The sequence below is a fragment of the Muntiacus reevesi genome, chromosome 3 (assembly GCF_963930625.1).
Source record: "Muntiacus reevesi chromosome 3, mMunRee1.1, whole genome shotgun sequence".
NCBI classification, from domain to species: Eukaryota; Metazoa; Chordata; class Mammalia; order Artiodactyla; family Cervidae; genus Muntiacus; species Muntiacus reevesi.
In genome coordinates this window covers 65,768,246-65,790,819 of record NC_089251.1, presented here as the reverse complement: position 1 = coordinate 65,790,819, position 22,574 = coordinate 65,768,246, and the positions used below count along the sequence as shown (strand labels likewise).

The 22,574-nt window shown below is 48.3% G+C and overlaps 1 protein-coding gene across 5 annotated transcripts in view; it reads left to right on the top strand.

The window, feature by feature from the left end:
- EML6 (EMAP like 6) overlaps nt 1-22,574 on the top strand; it is a 274,778-nt gene that overhangs the window by 245,256 nt on the left and 6,948 nt on the right. For 4 of the 5 annotated variants that reach the window (XR_010662346.1, XR_010662347.1, XM_065929282.1 and 1 more), the window contains 10 exons: nt 8,540-8,618; nt 11,252-11,381; nt 12,929-13,027; nt 14,044-14,217; nt 15,862-16,070; nt 16,917-17,074; nt 17,713-17,827; nt 19,236-19,424; nt 21,244-21,416; nt 21,829-21,991. Coding sequence is in view for 2 of the 5 variants with exons in the window: in XM_065929282.1 (XP_065785354.1) it covers nt 8,540-8,618; nt 11,252-11,381; nt 12,929-13,027; nt 14,044-14,217; nt 15,862-16,070; nt 16,917-17,074; nt 17,713-17,827; nt 19,236-19,424; nt 21,244-21,416; nt 21,829-21,991 (1,489 nt within the window). In the remaining 3 variants the exon portion in view is untranslated. Of the gene's footprint in view, nt 1-7,554; nt 7,712-8,539; nt 8,619-11,251; nt 11,382-12,928; nt 13,028-14,043; nt 14,218-15,861; nt 16,071-16,916; nt 17,075-17,712; nt 17,828-19,235; nt 19,425-21,243; nt 21,417-21,828; nt 21,992-22,574 lie in introns of those variants that run through there. The other variant, XR_010662348.1, reaches the window with a different exon arrangement.

The window sequence follows — 22,574 nt, the reverse complement described above, 5'->3', positions numbered from 1 at the left end:
GTGGAATGCTTTCCCCAATCATCCAGAGTGAAGGGTAGGGAAAAGAGTATTTTCCACTCCACAGACTGCCTTCCCCCACAAGGCAACCTCGCCGTCCATCCATCTCAGCTACCCTGCATGAGGAAACACTGAGGAGGCAGTGCCAGAACTATTCTTAGCAGGGGATTATAAAGAAGGAATCTGCGAATACTCTTACATTAATCTTTTAGTCCCTCTGGTGCATATTCACTCTCAATCTAGGCCATATGTTCCTTAGGAGACCAAGAAGCTTTTATAAACCAAGATTAGAAGCAGATTCTGAGCCTTCTCTGAATGGTGATCCCCTCCTGTTGGAACTGACAAGTCCTAGCACCAAATAACCTCAAAATTCCACTCTGGCACTGGCGTTTTCCAAACTTTTTCTTAAATTGTGCTTATGGCTGCATGAGAAAGGCCCTAAAGCTTATCTACTTCTACTGTCTCACATCATTTCTGAATCAATTTGAACAGATTTATGAACTGAAAAAGAAAATCCTATGAAGAGAAAGGTACATCATGGCTATATAGAGAAATGTTAAGCGGGGTTGGTTTTTGTTTTTGTGTTTTTTGTTTCCCAAACTAATAGCTGCCTTTGATGCACAGTTCCTTAGTATATGAGTCCACGGTGTCAAGATTGTTAAAAGTTCCACTAACTTATAAATGTTGTCTGTTTGACTCTCAGTTTCTCACGGGTCAGCCCCATGTCTGTCACGGTGACCACCCTGTGCCTCACGAAGTGCCTTGCACGTAGTACATAGTGAACAAATATTTCCTCAGTGAGTAGACAAATGGGCACATTTATTTAACCTGCTTCTCTGCTTATTTAAATAAATTAATCTGTTCTCAGAATGGCCTACAAATCTGTTCTTTGTCAGCAAACCACTTTTACCTTCATTTTGTTAGCACTGATGGGTGGTCTTACTATTGTGGGGAAGGTGTGACCCATGTAGAGCTGAATGATGCCGCATCTGGCCATGGAACTGCTCTTGGTTAAATGATTTCCTATCTTCATACCCCTCCTTCATTAGGGATTAAGTTTTATTTGGTTTAAATCTATTTAAATAACCCGAGGCAAAAAGAACTGAAAGAAAAGTCTATATTATTATAGCCACCACACCTATCTTACAGACAAAGCTTCTTAGCAGGTTTATAGTGAAATAAAGAATATGCTCACAAGTAGCAAAGTGTAAAAATATGGAAAGGTTTAGATTTCCCTGAGTTGAAGCAAATCCCCATTTAGAGGTAATCCCAATTTTTCTTCTTACCTTTTGTGCTATGTTTGGGAACAGAAGTCCACTGGGAGAAACTGCCCCAAATTTTTTTAAAACTACTTTATTGAATCAGTTAATCCACATTTCAAGTTTGCTTGAGGCTTGATGAACATGATGAAGCGAAACAATGCTCCCATCCATGGTGATATCAACGAATAAACAGCCCAGCTCTCCTGGTGCTTTCCTTAGCTCCACTGGCCTGACAGAAGCCCTTTGTCATCATTGATCAATAGCTGCTTTGTAAGCTTGTATCGAAGAGTTGCTAAGAACTGACAATCATGCTGGCAGGTGCTGCTGAACTTAACATAACTGAGATCTGTCAAAAGCACTTGATCCCGTGGTGGAGGGGCCATGAAGAGCATAAACTTTGGTACAGAGCCCTGCAGTTGCGAACAGGTTGCCTGTGAGCTAAACTCAGACCTCACCCTAGGAGGGTGTTTGTGAATGTGTAGGGTGGACAGAGGGAGGAGAGTCCCTGATACTCCAGAGCATTTCTCTCCAAGCTAAATTCTTCTTCTTCACTGCACCCCTTAATCCTGTGAGAGTTCTATGCTCAGAGCTGCTCTGAGCAAGTAGAAGGTGGCAAGTTTCCTATTCTCTAACAAGGTGGAAGGAGCTGGAGATACAGAATCTATTAGTCATTTCAAAAGCCTGTTTTTTAGTCATATAACTCTTCTGAAAGTTTGTTAGTGATTCTTAAGGGAATTTAATGCTACCTTCATAAATGATTTTCCCTTTTCAGATCTCTTGACTTTCTCTGTTGTTTGAAGCAAAGTGATGACTATGTAATGGATAATTTTAGGAATTGAGCCTTCCATTCATTAGAAAATAGCTTGCTCACTTTTTATCACAAAGAATGGGCCAGGGTGTAAAAATGCAGAGATGTTATAGAATGCTATGAAGTGCTATAAAATGATTTTTTAATAGATTAACACACCTAGGAAATCATACTCCTACATAGGATCAATTGACTCAAACCCACTTACTCATGGAGCTAAAGAACACATCTCAAATGGGTAAGCACTTTTCTACCCAGAGGAAGTCTCTCAGAAGATAGTGGCAAAGTTGGGTCTTACTCTTTTAGTCAAGTGTTTAAATGTCTCTTGGATCTCCATTTAGAGGGAATGCATGCAACTAGGGTCGTTTACCCTCCCACCTTTTACCGTTGTGTGGTCAAGATGTGAATACTGAGGTCTTTGCAGAAGCAGTTGTTAGGATGCACAATCTGTTCCCCTTGACATGATGTCCATGGGTGTATGACGTGGAGGACTGGGCTGCTTGTGGGTGTGTAGAAAGCATATTGGTGTGCTGGCGTGCTCTCTAAACAGCCCCATCCACTCCTTTGAAGTTCACATCATGCCCGGTCATCTTCTCCCCCTCCCAGTTCCTGTCATTTATCAGTTTCCTGTCTCTGTTCGGCTGATGGTCAGCTGACTGACCCCAGCTCCTGCCACACTGTGGCTTATGTCATCACCCATAGCTCCTCTCCCTGACTTAACCTTTTCTCCTCTAGATTTCTCATTCCCAGAACACCTGATCTTCAGCCTCAAGATATCCAACACCCAGACACCTCTATTTTTCTCTCAGCTCCCTCCTAGCCTCACTTCTTGCCTCCTTAAATGCCACTCCTCCAGTCCTCTTGGCTCTTCATCCCTTATTTCTCCTACCCCTCCACTCTTCTGACTAGAAGATCACATTGGTGCTGGTTGCCATCACCAGAGTCTTTCCCATGCTCCACCCCATAAAAACCATTCACTTCCTTCCTTCCTCTCAGAGGAAGTGAGCCTCTCCTATTCATGGTGGTGCTTGGGCCCTGATCTTCCCACTATCCAAGCTCCCTCATCATTTCTCTTCTTCCCTATGTCTCCTATGCCACCTGCCCAAAACTGGATCCATGTCCTTAGCCAAGAAACACATTCCAGCCTTTCCCATCCCACTCAACTCTGCTCATGAGAAAAATAATCCTTTGGCTGAGTTTACACACACATTCCACCCCCTCACCTTCCCTCCCTTTCCCCCTTCTCATCCATGCCTCACCAGGTCTCTCCCTCACTCTTTGGCCATCCCATCTGTCTTCTCTCCCTGCTGACATGGTCACTCTACTTCCCAATTCCAATCTATTCTCTTTGTCTTGTTTAAAGGACAAACTTGTTCCTTCTATAGTAGCATTGTTCAATGGAAATATAGTGTAAGCTACAGAGGCGATTTTCCTAGCAGCCACGTTACAAATTAAAAGAAATGGTGAAATTTCATTTTAATAATGTATTTTTAACCCAATACAAAAAATATACCATTTTAACATATAATCAATATAAAAATAATTCATTATTTTGTAAAAAAATAATTCTTTTTTTATATATATTTTAAATATTATTTTTACTGGATCTTCAAAACCTGGTCTGTATTTTGCAGTTACAATACATTGCAATGTGGACAAGGCACAATTCAAGTACTCAGCAGCCGCTGAGTGGTGACTCAGTGGCCAGTGGTGACATGTTGGACAGTGCAGTTTTAGATATTCTTCTACCTGACCCTTTGGAAACAATCTCCTCTGGCCCTCCTCCTTCCGCTCCAACCATTCCTTCTCAGGGCTCCATTTCTGCTTCCTCTTCCAGCCCCTCATATGCTGTTGGTCCTTAGGATTTCACCTTTGGCCATTCTCTTTTTTCACCTTACACCCTCTCCCTGATTCATATATCCCACCTATTGGATATGATTCCTAGTGTTGTATGTCTGAGTCCCACCTCTCAGTTGAACCTCCAGCTAGAATAGCCGACCCACAGACGTCCAGAGTTTGACATGCCAAAACTGAACTCCCCATCTTCCCTCATAAACCTTCTCCTGTCTCAGGCGGTGGTGCCACCATCCACGCAGACGCCCAAGCAGAAAACGGTTTTTCCACCTGAATTGCTCTTCCTCCTTATCCCCTAGAGCTCATCAATTGCAGCGTCCTTGAAGTCTACGTCATCTGTATTTCTTTAACTACTCCTGTGTCTCCTCCTCTACGACCACCGCTTTAGTTTGTGTCTTCACCGTCCCTCTCTTGAGTTTTGACTCTGGCCTCTGTGATAGCCTGTTCACCTTTCTTTGTGCTTCCCTCTGCTCCATTTCTTTGTGCCCTCAATTTTTCACCCGTATAGTTGGCTGCTCACCTAAAATGCCAGAGTCTGGAACTGCACCTCTATTTTGTTAAAAGGGACTGTGTTGTAGGCCTCAGTCAAGAGCATTTTCAAGATGGAAGGCTCCTCTCAGGGTTGCCCATAGTTCTGCCTTACCCCCCTCTTTCAACTCCACTTCTTCACTGAGCAGCTCTATAGACTGTTCTAGAAGACAAATAAATATTAGATTGGCCAAAAAGGTCATTTGAGTTTTTTTCCATGTGATCTTATGGAAAGATCTACATTTGACACAATCCAGTTCCTTTTGTTTTGAAAATAGTTCTCATGGCTTTGGAGACTTTTCCTAAACCTGGACTTATCCTAGAGCAGAGGTTCTTAATTAATCCCCCCCTCAGTCTCAGCCTGTCTCTCTCATGCTACAGACATCTTTGAAAATATGATATGATTAAAGCATACTTCTTTTCCCTAGAAAAATGTATATATGCACACACAATTTGACGTGAATGCCAGGGGTGTCACTGAATCCCTGAACCCCATTCATAGGGGAGACAGATCTTTCTAGAGGACAGTCCTAAACCAGGGCGCAAATCATCTCCTGTTTCCACATGAAACCAGAATCCAGGGTCACTGGATTTCCCAAGACGTTTTGAAAACTCTTAGAGCATTTTAATAAGGCATCTTGGAATCTGAAGAAAGCCACGTTTCCTCTTCCTCCAAGGACACTTTGAACATCGTTGGACTAACAGCGCTAAAAAGAATTCCAAATGTGCATTTCTTGGCTACACGTAGCTGAGCTTCTCCACACCCACACCTCTCTTTATAGAAGCTGCCTGGAATGACTGTTTCTCACCGGTTCTCTGAGCCTTCCCCCGAGTCGGCTCTCACATTGCAGTCCTCTTGGGTTGTGACTGACTTCCATAACCTCCTCAGTCATTTCAGAAGCCGCCCTAAGAGCCTTGGCATTGCACCCTCGCCCGTACATCTCAGGTCACCGTGTGCTCTGTCCCACCCCTCGCTCTGCCAGCCCAGCACCCCTGTGTGGGGCAGTGGGCAGGGAGCTGAATGCCTGAGCGCAGGCCACCCTTGGGGCCTGTCGTAGGGTGACAGCCTGTGTCATGGTAACACTCCACGCATCTTCAAGTGAGTCTGAGCTTTCTCTTCCACAGCCGAGCTGCTGGGCTATGGGATTACAGGTAGGACTGACCTGTCATGGTCCTTCTGTGCCTACAGGGAACACAGGGCCTCGAGTGGCGACTCATGGGTGTGGGGTGGGTCTCCAGCAGCCCCCCACCCCAGCACTGGGCAGGAAGGGGGCTGCCTCATGACTTAACACTGAGTCACAACCTTGAGCTCGCAGGCCCCTCATTGAGGTTCCCACCTCCACCCTCTTTTCCTTGTGCCCTCTCCAAGTGCAGGCCTGATCTTCCTCCTCTCTCCTGACTATCCAGTTCAGTTGCTCTCTTGGCCAGGTTCCCTCCTTAAATTCTTTCCCAATGGAAACTTTTTCCTTTGTTTCCCGGAGTCTCTTCACAGCCCCACGTGCCCTGTGAGACCCCTTCCTGTCTCTGCTCCTCCCACCTTCGACCCCACCCCATCGCCTTCCCAGCCCTAAACCTCCCTGCGGATTCCCAGTCATGCTCAAGGCCTTCCTCGCACTCCATCCTGGGTGCCAGCTGCGAACAACCAACTATAAAGAGTTTATTGGACTGAAAAGTGAGTGAATGTTCTCACACACTCTGCTCTTTCCCACCTCAGCAAAGCTTTTCAGAGTCACATTTCCAAAGGAATCTGAATCTGGAAGGATTTAGATCCTCTGAAAAATACTAAACCTCCAGGGTTTGGCTGTGGTTGAAATTGTTGGCAGTCCCTCCCACGTCTGATGTTACGAACCCTGTTTATAGATGCCTGGAAAGAAGCCTTTAATGCTTGTATTGTGTTTTAACTTGCTTTCCTTTGGAGGCAGGGAATTGTCAAGTAAGTATGCGCAGCACTCTGCAAAAGCCCAGGTGTTGGATGAGCATCTAGAACTAAGCGTTCATGCAGAATTCACAGCCGTGGAGGGTCTATACTTAACACTCTGCTGAATTTGCCACAATGCAGGTTTCTGCCTTTTGCCCCCTCATCTTCAGTTTTGAAGCAATACAGCTGTAAACATGCTTGTGAAATAAGAAAGAAAACATTCTGAGATTGCTTTACTTTTCAGTTTTTTACTGAAAATCAAGGTGAAAAAAGCATCAGATTGCCTCCACGTGTATATATATACAATCCGCTGTATATATAAGTACACAGTGTTTGTGCTTGTATGCATACTCCGTATACACTGTATAATATGCGACATATTATACAGCCCGTGTATGCCCTGAAAACGAGCCCTGCGTGTAATCTCAGATTCTGCCGTATGAACCGTGCTCTAGTTCCCGTGGCCCCTTGCTCCCATCTCAGACCTTGGCTTGCTTTTATCATACACACAGACACTCTTAGGTGGAAGAAGAAAGCCACAGATTTCATTTAAAAGTTCCACTAAAACAGAAGAAAGAGCAGATGTCCCGGGAAGCGATAATTACCGAGCATGCAGTCTAATTGTGAGAACTGCCTGCCCCCAGCCTCCCGCTCTTGCCCAATTTGGCAGCGGTGATGTCAGCCGGGGGAGTCGTTTGCAGAGATGTGCTCTCTCCCTATTCTTTGGTGCTGACGGTGATGCCATTTGGTCCAATTATCACTTATGATTACATAACATGTTTTGATTGAAGAGCTTCTGAGAAAAGAAAGCTACCTTGTTTCTCCCGAGCACGAAAATGCAAGCCGTTCCAGCAGGCACGCTGCCCTCCCGAGAAACGTTGCGAACTATTAGGCTAAATTATGAGTTGAACTTGATTCGGAAACAGAGTGGCCATTGTGCCTGACTCCCACCGACATCCAGAGGATGGGATTGTTTTTCTGACCACACGTCCCTCCCCAGCGCGCTCTGAACTAAGCGGAGGCCCCCCGGCGCATTGGCACAGCCCAGAGAGTGCGCGGAAGCAGTGACAAGGCCCCCTTTTTTCTCCCTGTCCTGTAGGCGCTTTAGTGCAGAGTTTGCCCAGAGACGCCGGGGTATGAGCTTTCTGAATGTGGTAGAGCGGTGCACTCTTTCATTTCTGTTTTAGTTCTTTGCTGGCATGTTCGGGAAGCATGGTGTGTGCCACACGGGAATGTCTGTTCACTTGGACGGTGCTTGTGCATGAATGAGGTGGTTGCTAGTGCAACCCTAAACTGTACTAAGTTTGTCCCTTGGCTTTGTTTGCTGCTTACAAGGGGATCCAGGTAATCCTTTCTCTTTACATAGCCCCAAAAGCCAGCGCTAGTGCATTGGGACATGTGGCAGGAGCTGGGCCCCTCCCCTACCCCTCCCAGGCTCTCTAAAGGCGGAAAAGTCCCATTTGAGGGAAGCTCGTGGTACCTGAAAATTGCCCTCCTCTTATAGGAGTCCTTGAGGGCTTTCCCCTTAGAGAAATTTCTTAATTAATCTGCAGAGCTGATCAGGGAAAAGCAAGCTTCAGTGTGGTGGTAGCAGTTGAATGCAGACCATGAGCTTGCCCTGGAGGGTAAGCTTCCTTCATCCCTTTGCTTCCTATGTGCCCTTTGTGTGGCAAGAATGACCTGGGCACTTGACCTTCAGGGCCGGTTCCCCAGCCTGACTTCTAAGTCCTACTTCACACCATGCCAGGATCTCTGAGCACCTAATTCTGAACAGAGCATCCCCATCTGGAAATGGCTGGTGGGTTCAGGAAGTGCAACCCCTTTCTTCTCAGGCTTAGATGCCTGTTTAGTTTTTAAAACCAACCCCTCTGGCTCACCCGTTCTTCCTGGGTCCCAGGAGAGAGGGGCTGACTCTGACTGCTATGCCTTACCTGTAGGGAAGCCCAACTCCGTGCCTGTGAATCCAGGGCCCAAAGTGTCAGAAGCTGCATTTCCTGGGGGCAGGAGGGGGGCTAGGGAGGGGCCTGGACAGGACAAACCCAGGGGTGTGGGGTCCTCCAAGTAGGGGAGGACAGAGAGAGCCTGGCGCTGGTCTTAGCTGGCTGCATTGGACAGGCAACCTTGCTGCCTTTTATTCAACACTTTGCTTCTTTTGGACACTCTCTGTTCCAGACCACCCGTTAGCAGAGCGGCTCCCCAGCCCGAAAAGCTCCAGAAGAACAACATCACCAAAAAAAAGAAACTAGTTGAGGTGAGGAGGTTACACTATCTTGTTCTTCCATCTGCCATCGACGTTCTAAGATCTGCCCAGTGGACATCACCATCGGCAGGTCCCACGGATGCCTTCAGGTTACCCCAACTGGACTGGCTGGCTCTCGCTTCTCCCCTGTCCCTTCCACACAACACTGTGTTCCCCAGCAGTGGCCAGAGTCACATCCCCTGGGTCGTGTTCCTCCAGCCCCACCACCAGGCCCTGTGCGTACTAACCCCAAAATACCCCGTGTCCTTCAGACCTGGGCCCTTTTCCCTGTACCTAGTGCTGCCCAGGGGAGCTTATTCACCGTCTCTAATGTCACTTGAGCACTTGTCGGGTGCTGGGTACTTTGCTATATATTGATACTTCCCTCCAAGTATTTCACACATTCCTTGAGTCTACAAGGTAAGTGCCATTACTGTTCCATCTTACAGATGAGGGTGCTGTAGCTCAGAGAAGTCTAGTGACGTGTTAGGTCCCAGCCCCGGATCACTAAGCCAGTGAGTGGAGAGGGGCTTGAAGTCTGCCATCGGGACTTGAGGATGACAGCTCCGGGGTACCTGCTGTTTTCTGAGAGAGCCCTCCTAACCGTTCTCTCCGCCTCCAGACCCTTCCCTTTCCTCTCTGACACATGCCCTGCTGCCCACAGAGTCAGCTCTTGAAAATATAACTCTTCTCTCTCCACCCCGGCTTTGAGACGCAGGAGGGCCCCACTCTCCCAATGGGATCCATGATCATGGTTTCAGAACCTTACTCAGGAGCCCCCGTCCTAACTCGTCACCTGAGAGTTTCCAGAGCAACTCATGCCTCTGACCCCAAAGCCATCAGTGTTCTCTGAAGATGCCTGGGACTTTCAGGGCCCTGTACTCAGAAGCCTCCTCCTCTTCCCTCCCCACACCCCGTTCTTCCCGCCCTTCTCTGTGCAGCCTTCTCTGGGGCTGCCCACCCGAAACCCGCCTGCCCTCTACCCGCCCCGCATCCCCTCCTCCGCAGCCCTGTCCTACCCTCTCCTGCCATTAATTCACACTCATCTGTCCCCTACTACACTCTGAACTCCTTGAGGCCAGAAAAATCTAAGTGAAATTTTTTTTATTGGAAAATATATTGAGGGGGAGGGGTGATTATCATGGAAACAGCACAGGTCAGGAAATGCAGCTGAACTTCAGGAAAGACAGGGTTCAGAAACCGAAAGGCTGTCATCAGCCAAGACAGTGCCTCTTTCTGCCCAGCAGGGCCTCACGTGTGCCTGATGCATCCTTCTCTTTTCCTGCAGACTTCTTGAGCTACTTTCGTAGACGGTGGTGCTGTCTGATGCCGGCATTTACATCTCCTCAGTTAGTTAGGCAGCCGGGCCTACCAGCATATCCCCAGTTCTAAATTCCTGGGGGAAACTATCTGATTGGCCCAGCTTGAGACAGTTGTCCATGGGACTGGGGATCACATATTACACACATAGTTTCTGGGAAGCACATGGTGGGGGGAGAGACTCGGGGAGGGGAGCTGCTAAGAAGGAGAAGAAAAAGAGTCATATAAATAGGAAAGCTCCTGACACATGGACTAAATGGATGTATCAGCTTGACGAAAGGTCATGGGAGATGTGAGAGCAGGGCCTCATTGTGCCAACTTAAGGAGTTTGGACTTTATTCCATAGGTAGTGAAAGTCAGTGCATGTTTTTGAGTAGGGACGTGTTGTGGTATTTTAAAATTAATCTGATGTTTGTAACTGGCAAGCTTTGAAGAGAGAAAAGGCTAGAACCAGGAAACCTAGAGGAAAGGGACCCACATCTTCTTAATCTTGAATCGGTCCCCACACCCCACCCCAACCAGCACGGTACCCAGGACAGGAGAGCTGCCAGCAATGGCAGCCAAGCCATCAAGTTGAATTAGGAACAGGTCTGATCTGAACCAGTCACTGCTCTTTGTCCTAGAATATGAGACAGGAAGAAGAGAAAGACTGTAGGGGAAAAAAGAATGCAAATGGTATAGAAATTTTGTAGGGCATGCACCCAGCAACAGAATGAGCATGGCATTCGCCTCAGTGTTCTGCTTTGCAGTCCCTGGTGCATCCGGGTGAATCAGAGCAAAGAGCCCTGAGCCACCCCTCTGCTCACCTCCGAGAGTGCCCACCAAGTCACAGATGTGCAACTTTGGGGCAGCCTTTACTGGGCATCACTTCGATAGGCTTTGCCTCACCTGAGAAGCAGGGAAGCAAATCCAGTTTATTTAGAAAGTTAGTTGTTCAGTCGTGTCTGACTCTTTGCAACCCGATGGACTGTAGCCCGCCAGGCTCCTCTGTCCATAGGAGTCTCCAGGCAAGAATACTGGAGTGGGTAGCCATTCCCCTCTCCAGGGGATCTTCCTGACCCAGGGATCAAACCCGGGCCTCCTGCATTGCAGGCAGATTGTTTTCTATCTGAGCCATTAGGGAAACCTTATTTAGAAAACTAGTTGCAATTCTGTGTGTGAGGCTTTCCCCCAGCATCTTGGGGAGCTAAAGAAAGGGCTGCCCTGTATCCCCAGCTGGCCGAGGAGTGTGGTTCCAGTGCTATGAGTGGCTGTCCCCACGGTGCGGATTTGTTCCTCTGCTCGTACTTCCCCTAAGGGCCCTTTCCTCTTGTGTGGGAGTGTAGGAGTTGGCTCTTGACCACGTGTTTGGCTACAGAGGCTTTGACTGTCGCAATAACCTGCATTACCTGAATGACGGTGCCGACATCATCTTCCACACGGCCGCGGCTGGCATCGTTCAGAACCTCTCCACAGGTAAATGGATCAGGAGAAACCGCTGTCTGAACACAGATGCTTATTTTAGCCCTTTTGTGCACTTTCCCACTGGTTATATGCCCCATCGCTTAAACTTTCTCTTCCCTTCAGAACCATTCCACTCCATTCCAGACTGGTGCCGTTCAGTCCTGGAAGGTGCTCAGGCAATGTTCACAGAGTCAGACCCACTTTCTCGCTGCCTCTCACCCAGCTGCATCTCATCTCAGCCCCTGGCAGGGAGGTGTCTGTGTTTCCTTCAGCTCCACGGAGGCTGAGGGGGATGGAGGGAAGCCAGAAAGAGGGCATGGAGAGCAGAGAAAGCTTTATAGATAGTAACTGACAACCAAGCAAAGGGGAGAGGGGTGGTTTTCTCATTGATTTCTAAGTCACCAAATTTTTTAGCAGCTCAGACTTTCAAGTTTTGCCTGTTTTAAGTATTTAACCAGATTCACAAAGAGAATGAGAACTGTGAAATAATTAACAAAAATTCCTTAAATTTCCCTTAACTATAGAATTTAACTATAAATTTAAAAATCATTTTTAAAAGAAACAACTCAAGCAAAAAGAATCACACAGGAATTAAGAGACACCCTTATCTTTACCACAAGATTTAAATATGGTAATATGTTGCCTGTATATTTGCTTTATATCTTAAAATTTTTTCCCTCTCAAATTTTTACGCTCCTTCATAATTCTGTGTAGTTTATGCACAGATTTTTTTTTTAAGAGAGTAAAATCACTGGGCACATAAAGGTCTGTCTTTTGAGGGGAGGCCCTTGGAATTTCTTCTATGTTTTTCTCAGTCTTCTAGCCACATGTTATCAGGTTAGTAGCAAAGTGCTGTTTCCTTGTATTCAACACCATCACCCGCCTCTCAGTTCTGTGCGTTTATAGTGGCCGCTTGGGCAGTCAAGTCAGCAAACCGTTTGCTGCAATAGATGACAAAGCTTTTCTTGTCCTGTCTTCCACTTGTAACATATGTTGACTTAGGGCTTCAAGGGGTAAAACTATCACCCAAGCCATCCAAGTACTGGGTAGATTGGCACTTTGGTCGATAAAGATAATTGAAAGGCATTTCCCACGCATTTTCCTAGCGTCGCCTTCCCTCTCTGATGAGTAAGTGGTGCCATTTTGGTCAGTAAAGCCCTGTCTCCACTGCCTCGCCACCCCGCCCAGAGGAAGACAGTGAGAAGCCGTGGGCCCTGGGCCGTGGGAGGAGGAACCTTTCTGGACCGTGGAAACCTCTGCACTTGGACTGCACTCTGGCTGCACCCAGGATGCAGGAGGATTGAAGGGAGCTTGTGTGTTAGATCCAGATTAGGTAACAGGCACTAGCTCTCCTCCTAATCTTGGGACAGAATTTGTCCCGGTGACAAAGCATCTCCCACTCCCCAAGGACAATTCTCTAAGTGAGAATTGGGCGCTATCAGCCCTCACTTCTACAGGGCATTTGCCAAGACTCCTCACAGAGCTTTAGGATGAGCTCATCCGTGAGAGCTTTCCTGAGAGCTCATCCGTGGCCCTGCCCACCCTGCCGTCTCTCCTAGGGAGCCAGAGCTTCTACCTGGAGCACACGGACGACATCCTCTGCCTGACGGTGAACCAGCACCCCAAGTACAGGAACGTGGTGGCCACCAGCCAGATAGGTAGGAGGGGCCTGCAGACGCGCAGTCGCTCTCCTCTGAGCAGAGACATTGATTTATTGATTGATCGGCAGCTACTGGGGCGGTGGGGGTGGGTAGGGGCCGTCACGGATATCCACCCTTTCTTGAGGTCGATGTTGAGTTTTTGAGCCCTGATTGAATCTGTGTTGTCTGAGTTGACACATCCAGTGATGCTGATTCCAAGGGACCATTAAGTCAGACCAGAGACTCAATATCCAAATAAATGACCCCCAGCCCTGGGGCTGTGAGAATAGTTTTTCGGAACCCAGGTTCAAATGAAGGGCCCTAGAGCTTGTGCTTGGCGAGGGTGGATTCTGATATGCGTGCCTGACTCTCCGTACCTTCGGAAACTGCCAGTGACAAATGTGAACTGATTCACATTTGTGACGAGTGGTTGTTGTTGTTGTTGTTTTTTAACGTTGTCATTTCAAAGGCAGTTTTAAGAAATATATCTTGCTGCTTGTTTTCATTGAACTCATGCCCATTTTTTAAATTTAATTTGGAACTTTGATACTGGTGTTAAGTGCTTCACTCTTAGAAACATGACTTATTTCAGCTATTGTTTTCCTTTGACGCTTCCTCATTGCCATTGCTCACCCAATGCAGGTGATATTGCGGAGACCCCAGGTAAGGCTGTTCCATCCGTGAGTAGCTTGAATCTGCACAGCAAAATCATGCCGATCTACCATGTTTGTTGGTTGTATCTGGCTGAGTTGCAGATACAAATCATTGACCTCACCGATTTCCTTTGTATCAACTCCACCTCGAGAGTGTGTGTGTGGGACGTAAACACCCTTAGGTCTCTACCTCTGAAAGCACAGAAGGCAGGTGTTTCCCCTCATCTCTCACCTCCGACCAGGCCAGGTCGCGGGTCTCTTAGCCCCGTGTCTGTGACACCCCTAAGCACTTGTCTTATAGAAGCTTTTAGGTGGGTGTCGGCGCTGCCCGCACTCCTCCGATCTCCAACCTCCGCTCTTTGTCCTGCCTCCCACACTCAGGGACGACACCTTCCATCCACGTGTGGGACGCCATGACCAAGCACACCGTGTCCATGCTGCGGTGCTTCCACTCGAAGGGCGTGAACTACATCAACTTCAGCGCCACCGGGAAGCTGCTGGTGTCGGTGGGCGTGGACCCCGAGCACACCATCACCGTCTGGCGCTGGCAGGAAGGTAAGGGAAGTGGGCTTTCTGTCCCTCTGTGGGGCTTGCCTGTGGTGCGGGCTGGGCTCCAGCCTAGATCTGCCTCAATCCATGGCCTGCCCGTTGGTACTGCTCCAGGCCAGCCTGTGGGGTCCTAAAGAAGCTGCTGGTCAGCTGCTGCTGCATCTTGAACCCCATGGCCCCCGGAGTCCTGGGCTGGACAGTGAAGGGTCTTTGGGAAAGTGGCCCAGGGCTGACTGCCTTCCTCCTCAGGCAACAGGCAGCACCCTCCACTATTTCTGTCCTAACCACCTTCCTACACAAGCTTCCCAGTCCATCTGGTGACCCCTGGATCCTGCTGTAGCTTTGGCACCCTCATTGTCTTATTACAGGAAATGGGATGGGGTTTTACCACCATTTTTTTAAACATTTTTGAAATGGGGATTCACCTTATAATTGAGGTTTACATTTAATGGAACAAGATTTCTTTCTTGTCCTCCCCCAATACACGTGCACACACAGGCTGCTACTAAATTTACAGTCTTCTTTGAATCAAAATTAGGCAATCTTTTGGATATATTCTCCCAGTTGGCAAAAGCAGATCCAATTAGTTAAGACATTAATGAGGTCCATCTCCAGCCCGGCCGCCTGTATCTGGGGAATGCTCAGCCAGGCACACACAGAGGTGGCACTTCTCCAACCAGGACTTCAAGAGTCCCCTGATCTCAGCATCTTCCTATGGTGGGGACGCGAGAGGGGACAGTAAACGAGCCCAGCGGGAGGGAAGTTCCAGTCCCTCCTGAGCCTCCGTCTGAAGAAAAGAGGCTGGGGACTTGCAGATACTTATGATGAGACGCGTCATGCTCCCTCCATTTCTCATGTTCTTGTTCATCAGTGTCTTGTGTCCAAATGGCCCCGTAGTATGTATCCTAGGGATGCAGGTCATTGCATGTGATGTCACATGGCCAGCTGATTAAGTAGACTCAGACCCAGAGGAGAAACACAGCATCTTCATTGATAGACTTATAGCGTCTTAGAGCTAGACGGACTTAGAGAAGCCTTCCTGCCCGGTCAGGATCCATCCCATGGACAGATCCCTCCGACACATTCCTCGCAGGCTTCTTTCCATTTTCTACTCAAGTGCTGTCGCATATACAGCCAGCATCACTTCCTTAGACAGCCCACCCACTGTTGAAAGCCCTTTCTTAGGCGAGAGTGTAACTTGCTTCAGAAAGCCTTTCTGCTATGGTACTAACTGTATTCTCTGCGGTAGCCAGGAACACCTCTGTTCCTCATTCATTAGAAGAAGGTCCTATCAACCCTGTACACAGTATCATCCTTTTCAGCTCAGGCTCACTCTCCCAGCGTCCCGTCTGTCCCTCTGGGCAGTACCTGCTCTGGCCCTGCCCCAGTGTGGTACCTACCCTGCCTCATGGTCCCCTAGGGCCCTTCTGCCCTCCAAGAGTGGACTGGTAAAGCCAAGACTTTTAAACAAGTTCCCAGGATAAAGAGAAGACTTCTCACTGGTAGTTTTCTCCCACTGTCTTTGTTGGAAGCAGTGCTTCGGTCTGTATAGAAGGGTCCTGAGCCAGTGCTAGGATCTAACAGCTGACATCAACCACCAAGGCTTCTGAGAGCACAGCCTGGTCTCACCCAACTCTCTCACCCTCGCAGGTGCCAAGGTTGCCAGCCGAGGGGGCCACCTGGAGCGCATATTCGTGGTGGAATTTCGCCCTGACTCAGACACGCAGTTTGTGTCGGTTGGGGTCAAACACATGAAGTTCTGGACCCTGGCAGGCAGCGCCCTGCTTTACAAGAAAGGGGTCATTGGGTCTATGGAGGCCGCCAAGATGCAGACGATGTTGTCCGTGGCCTTCGGTGCTGTGAGTTCCAGCAGAAGCTTCCTGAGAGGGAAGCCTGGACCCCTGGGTGTGGGCATGGGGTGGGCGGGTATATGCTAAAAGCTGTGAACAACAGGAAAGCCATTTCCACAGGATCTCCTTCCTTGGACTGTTTGCAAGCACTGTTTTGTTTCCTTAGCATAGATGAATGAGTTGACTATATCATTCCCCTCAAAATGTTAATTAGAAAAAAGCAGACCCCCCCCACCCCCACCCAGGGCTGGAGGTTCATTATTCCAGAGTCACACTAACTTGCAAGCCCGTTGTGTTGAGCTCAATAGATGCAGAGGCTGAGGGACATTTCCATCACCAGACAGCATCCCTGCCCCCTGCCCTCTCAGGCCACAAGTCCCCTAATGATCCCCTTGCACAGGCTGTGGGTGGTCCTATGGCAACAGGAGCTACCCAGGGACGTTCTGAAACACAGCCAACCCTTGGTCCTCCCAGTGTGGGTTTCCCTGGCCACGTAGATGAGCCCAGGAGAGTGCTGGCAGGCTGGGGTCCCACCCAGCCCTGCAGTCCCTGGGGGCTGCTCCCAGAGTGGAAGTGCTTTTAAAAGCAGACCTGTGCTCAATGGGGAATCCACTGTCCCCAGAGCCAACTCAGCAGAGTGAACTGCAGAGCCGGGTGATTTCCATACCACATCTTCCTACAAAGATGTGCTCTTTGTAGAATTCTCTTTCCTTCCCCTGATACAGAAGGTTGTTCTAAGCTGTGTATGTGTCTCTCTGGCTCCTGTTTCTTGACACTGGAGCAGGGGGCTGGGAGGGGGCCTTCTTGAGAACCGCAGCCAGTGTCCTGGTGTGGAGGGTGTCCCTCTGTTGACAGAACAACCTCACTTTCACGGGTGCCATCAACGGCGATGTCTATGTGTGGAAGGACCATTTCCTCGTCCGGCTGGTGGCCAAAGCTCACACAGGCCCCGTCTTCACCATGTACACGACCCTTCGGGATGGGCTCATCGTGACCGGCGGGAAAGAGCGGCCGTAAGCCGGAGCTCCTCTGGGAACAGCTGGTCTTTTGTGATTGTCTTGGGAGAAACGGACAGAAGCATCTCCAACTTGGAGAAAATGCAGATTTTCACTCTCTTGTTTCTTCTGCATCATGGAGATGAGTCTGCCATCTCTCCAAGAGGGCCCTGGGTCAGAACCTTCAGAAGTAAGGCTCAGAGAGGCGGAGTCCTATAGTTTAACAACTGGACAGATGCTTTTGAATAGCCCCGGTGACTCTGCTGTCCATCAAGTGTTACTGCCGGTAGCTCTTCCGGAGGGGATGGGAGGGGTGAGATGAGGGGAGAGATGTCAGTGGGGACTGCGACTCTGTGAAGGCCAAGTACTCCTCTTCATTGTCCAATCTAATGAAAACACAGCTTGATTTTTTAGAGTGGGATTCTCTTTCCTCTTACGATAGTAGCATTTGACAGCAGTCTAGGAAATCTACAAGTTCAAGGGGTTCTGGTGGCTCATCAGCAGGACTTATGAAAGGGCCACCCCAAGGGGTTGTCCTGCTGGGTCTCGGGATGTGGGGCTGGGACCTTGAGGAGATGGCAGGGGGAGAGGTGAGTGGAGGGTCCTGGGCGGGCTTCGGACGAGGGCTGACTTGCCACGTTCTTGATCTTTCTCAGGACCAAAGAAGGAGGTGCTGTGAAACTGTGGGACCAGGAGATGAAGCGCTGCCGGGCCTTCCAGCTGGAGACGGGGCAGCTGGTGGAGTGTGTGCGCTCCGTGTGCCGCGGCAAAGTGAGCAGGCGGGCCAGCCTTTACCCCGCCACACCTTTGCCCTGCACTGGGGGGTGGTCGAGTCCTGAGAACAAGGCTCCCGGGTGTGACTTAGACTGCAGAGGGAGGCAGCTTAGCAGAGTAGGACAGACCTGGATGGAAAGTGTGGCTCGCCCAGGAGAACTGGCTGTGTGACCTTTGCTCTGTGACTTAGCCTTTCTGTGTCCAGCTCATGGTGGCTGTGAGGATTGCAGGAATCATCAGTGCCTGACACATGGTCATAGTCAGTAGATGTCAGCTGCTGCTGTTATAGGCACAGGGATATTAGGTAGTTTGCCCAGGCCCACAGGTGCACAGCCAGGATGGGGAAAGCTAAGGACCACTACACTAAGGCATTTGGTCAGATGCTTCACTAAATATCACACACAGCTGTTTGGCTTTTGTTTTTTAAATATGGATATCCAGGCTCTTGCCCAGTGTGCCAAATCAGAATCTCAGGGGTAGGGCCTTGGCTTTGATATGTATATTCTTTTTCCCTTTTCTTCTTCTTCTTTTTTTTAATTCCCCAGGAGATTCTAAAGTACTTGAAGTCTCCTAACCTCTGTTTAATACCTTGTATTTATATGTTGGAATTGGTATCAGTCTACAAACTTGCTTTCTAGACGCCCTCCATTAAAAAGGCAAACCTGAGTCTACATCATTGTAAACTGGGAATTTTGGTTTTAAATAGATACATGATAGTCATCCGGAAGGGGAGGGTAATTAGACTTACAGGAGATGAAGGCAGAATGAGGTCTAGAACCTGGAAGTCATCAGGAGATGGATTTTGTTCAGTTTGAGGAAGAACTGAGAAAGAGTTTGGGCTGTCCTAGAGCAGAAATTGGCTGCCCTGCTTTGCAGTGAGCTCAAAGTCACTAGAACATTCCAGCAGAGACGAGAGGATTGGGGGCCTCTGGGGGACTTCTTCCCAAGGGGCTCGAGGGAGAGAAGGCCTAGTAGGGGGCGGGGGTTGTCACTTAAGGATGGTGAATTTGTTGTTAAAGCATTTCCTGGCTCTTGCTGTTTCAGTACCAGCGCCAGCGAATGTACTTTCCCAAGTTGCTCTGATAGTGTTTTTCTTTATTATTATTATTTTATATTGTGACAAAGTCTAGAGAACATAAAATTTACCATTTAGCCATTTTGAAGCATACAGTTAATTGGTATCAGATACGTTCACATTGTTATGCAACCAGTAGCACCATCCCTCCTTGGGACATTTCTCATCCTGTACAACAGAAGCTCAGCATCTATGAAGTAATAACTGCCCCACGCAGCCCCTGGCAACCATCATTCGACCTCCCGTCTCCATGCATTTGACTCATCTAGGAATTTCGTATGAGTGGGATCCTACAGTGTTTTTCTTCTAATGGTGTTTTGATTACAACAGGGAAAAATTTTAGTGGGAACTAAGGATGGAGAAATCATTGAAGTTGGTGAAAAAAACGCTGCTTCCAACATCTTGATTGATGGACACATGGAAGGGGAGATCTGGGGCCTGGCCACACACCCCTCCAAGGACATCTTCATCTCCGCCAGCAATGACGGCACAGCCCGCATCTGGGACCTGGCTGACAAGGTGAGGGGCAGACACCGCCTGGGCTCGGAGGCCCCAAGTGGGGTGAGGGGAAGTCCGGCCAGGGTCCGTCAGGCCAGTCAGAGATGGGGGGTGGGGTTGGACAGGAGCTCAGCCACAGCACAGCAACCAAGTTAGACTCACAGTAAAGGCAGTCCCATTCACACTCACCCATTCTGTACATATCTATTAGCTATATGCACAGGAATAATCTCACTGAGAATGCGTTATTCTCTTGTCACAAAAGAACCCACGAAACTAAAAAACAAAGAGATAAATCACGTCTTCCCCAGATGGGAAGAGAAAAAAATGATTTAAAATGTCAGATGTTCCCAAGTGGAACATTTCAATCAAGATTCCAACAAAGTTACTCTTAGAGTTTGGAAAAAAATTTAAAAATACAAAAAGTTTCAAAAAACAGATCCATTTTGAGTAAAAATGTAAAATAGCAGAAAATAAACAGGAGTAGAGGAAGAAGGATTGATGTTTACCAAGTCTTAGCCGATAGTAAAAAAGTACGTATGTTCTAATAATTAAAATACTTGGTTTCGTTACAAAATGGCTTGTAAATATTTCAGTTGTATTTTCAGTGTCAGGATCATGGAACAGACTTGGAGAAGCCTAAGCTAAGCGTGGCTGTCATAACTCAAGTTGAAAGTGAAAAGAAAGTGCAAGTCGCTCAGTTGTGTCCAACTCTTTGTGACCCCATGGAATTCTCCAGGCCAGAATACTGGAGTGGGTAGGCTTTCCCTTCTCCAGGGGATTTTCCCAACCCAGGGGTTGAAGCCAGGTCTCCCACATTGTAGGTGGATTCTTTACCAGCTGAGCCACAAGGGAAGCCCAAGAATACTGGAGTGGGTAGCTTATTCCTTCTCCAGCAGGTCTTCCCGACCCAGGAATCGAACCAGGGTCTCCTGCATTGCAGGCAGATTGTTTACCAACTGAGCTATTAGGGAATCCCCACACTCAAGTTAGTTTGTAATTATTGATTATGTTTATTAATATACACTATATACCAGATGTTTCATAAATACCATCACTAATGCTTACAACAACTTTGCAAGACCAATATTAATATCACTTCTCTACACATGGGGCTTCCCCGATGGCTCAGCAGGTAAAGAACCTGCCTGCCAATGCAGGAGACACAGGAGATGCAGTTTCAATCCCTGGGTCAGGAAGATCCCCCGGAGGAGGAAATGGCAACTCACTCCAATATTCTTGGCTGGAGAATTCCATGGACAGAGGAGCCTGGCAGGTTACAGTCCATGGTTCACAAAGAGTCAGACACAACTGAGCATGCACACACATACACACACACACACACACACACACACACACACACACACACATATACGGGAAAAGAGAGGAGCAACTTACCCGAACACACCCACCTAGGGACAGAGCCAGGATCTGGGATCTGAACTATCACATGCTGAAGCTCAAACTCTTTCCCCTGAACAAGAGGTCAGCAAGCTGCAGCCCAAGGATGAAGTCTGCCGGCTGCCTGTTTCTGCAGTTAGCTGCGCTTTATTGTTTATATCAGCATCCATGGCTACTTTCGTGCTTCACTGGCAGAGCCAAAAATATTTACTGTTTACTGTCAAACCATTCACAGAGAAAGTTCACCAGCCTCTGCTTAAACCACATTGTCTCCCCAGCTGCTCAGTCAAAACACACTGCCCACCTCGGCCCCTCAGGGACTCTTCATATAGGAAGCAAGAGGTCTGGAGCCTCCCTAGAGATGACCTGGGTGCAGGATTTCCCCTGGAGACTAGCTGAGGTGGCCAAGAGCTCAGGGTATTGTGTTGTGTCCATGTAGAAGCTGCTAAACAAGGTGAGCCTGGGCCACGCGGCCCGGTGTGCGGCCTACAGCCCAGACGGGGAGATGGTGGCCATTGGCATGAAGAATGGAGAGTTTGTTGTCTTGTTGGTGAACAGCCTGAAAGTTTGGGGGAAGAAAAGAGACCGGAAATCTGCTATCCAAGATATCAGGTACATAGCAAGTGGTCTGGGCAGGGAGGAGAAAGGCAGGCATTCATTCTCCCTCCCCATGATTCCCATTCCAGGAGGCTGGGATGAAGAACTCATGTATGAGAGGGTCCCTTTCAATGAACCAGCTCTGGTAGGAGACCCTCTCACACATTAGTTCTCAGACACATCTTTGCTGATTCCCGTGAGTGTGGTTAAAACTTCTTGTGAAGAGCCTTCTACAGAAGGCTGCACACACCCATTTTCTTTTTTCCTGGGGGGTTTGATCCAGAGAAGCGGTCAAATTCCTTAGACTGTTGAAGAAGCTACCCAACCTGACCTTGAGCTTGGGAAGTCCATCCCAGAGCAGACCTCATGCCTGATCGGCCTCAGACAGCCCTCCTCACAGACCGTGCTCTTGAATTGCTTTTTCTAGAATCAGCCCAGACAGCAGATTCTTAGCAGTTGGTTCTTCTGAACACACAGTTGACTTCTATGACCTCACTCAGGGCACAAGTTTGAACCGCATTGGCTACTGCAAAGATATCCCCAGCTTCGTCATTCAGATGGATTTTTCTGCAGATGGCAAGTACATCCAGGTATGCTTCGGCTTTACTGATAATAGTATAACCATTGATACACTATAAAGTATATATAGTATAACCGGGGTGACCACTGATAATAGTATTACTCACAACAGCTTAGGTGAAACCAGGGCTGACTGTTCGCCAGGCAGTGTGTTCACAGGAACCCCTTAAGGATGTTGCTTTTCCTCCTATTTTATACCTGAACAAACAAAGGCTTAAGAATTTAAGAAAGTCAAGTAGAATTTAAAATAGTAGAATTATTCTTCAGTAGGGAAGCAGGAAACAAGCCCTAATCATCTTGAGCTTCTTCTCACTACCGCCCCTTCAAAGTTTTCTAATTCCTAGTTCTCAAGGCTGCACCAAAGCCTGTGTTGCCTCTTATACTTCATCTCAATTCCAAATCCCATGGGCCCCTCCACCCTTGGGACCCAGACTCCAGACCATGACCCTGGAGTGAAGGCTCTGGGGGGACTGACCCACGGGGAGGGGTCAAGAGCGGTTGCACTCATGGCACTGAGTATAGAACAATGATGTCTCCAACACTTTGAACAAATATTATTCATTTGTGAGCTGGCCAGGAGTCAGGTAGTCGTTT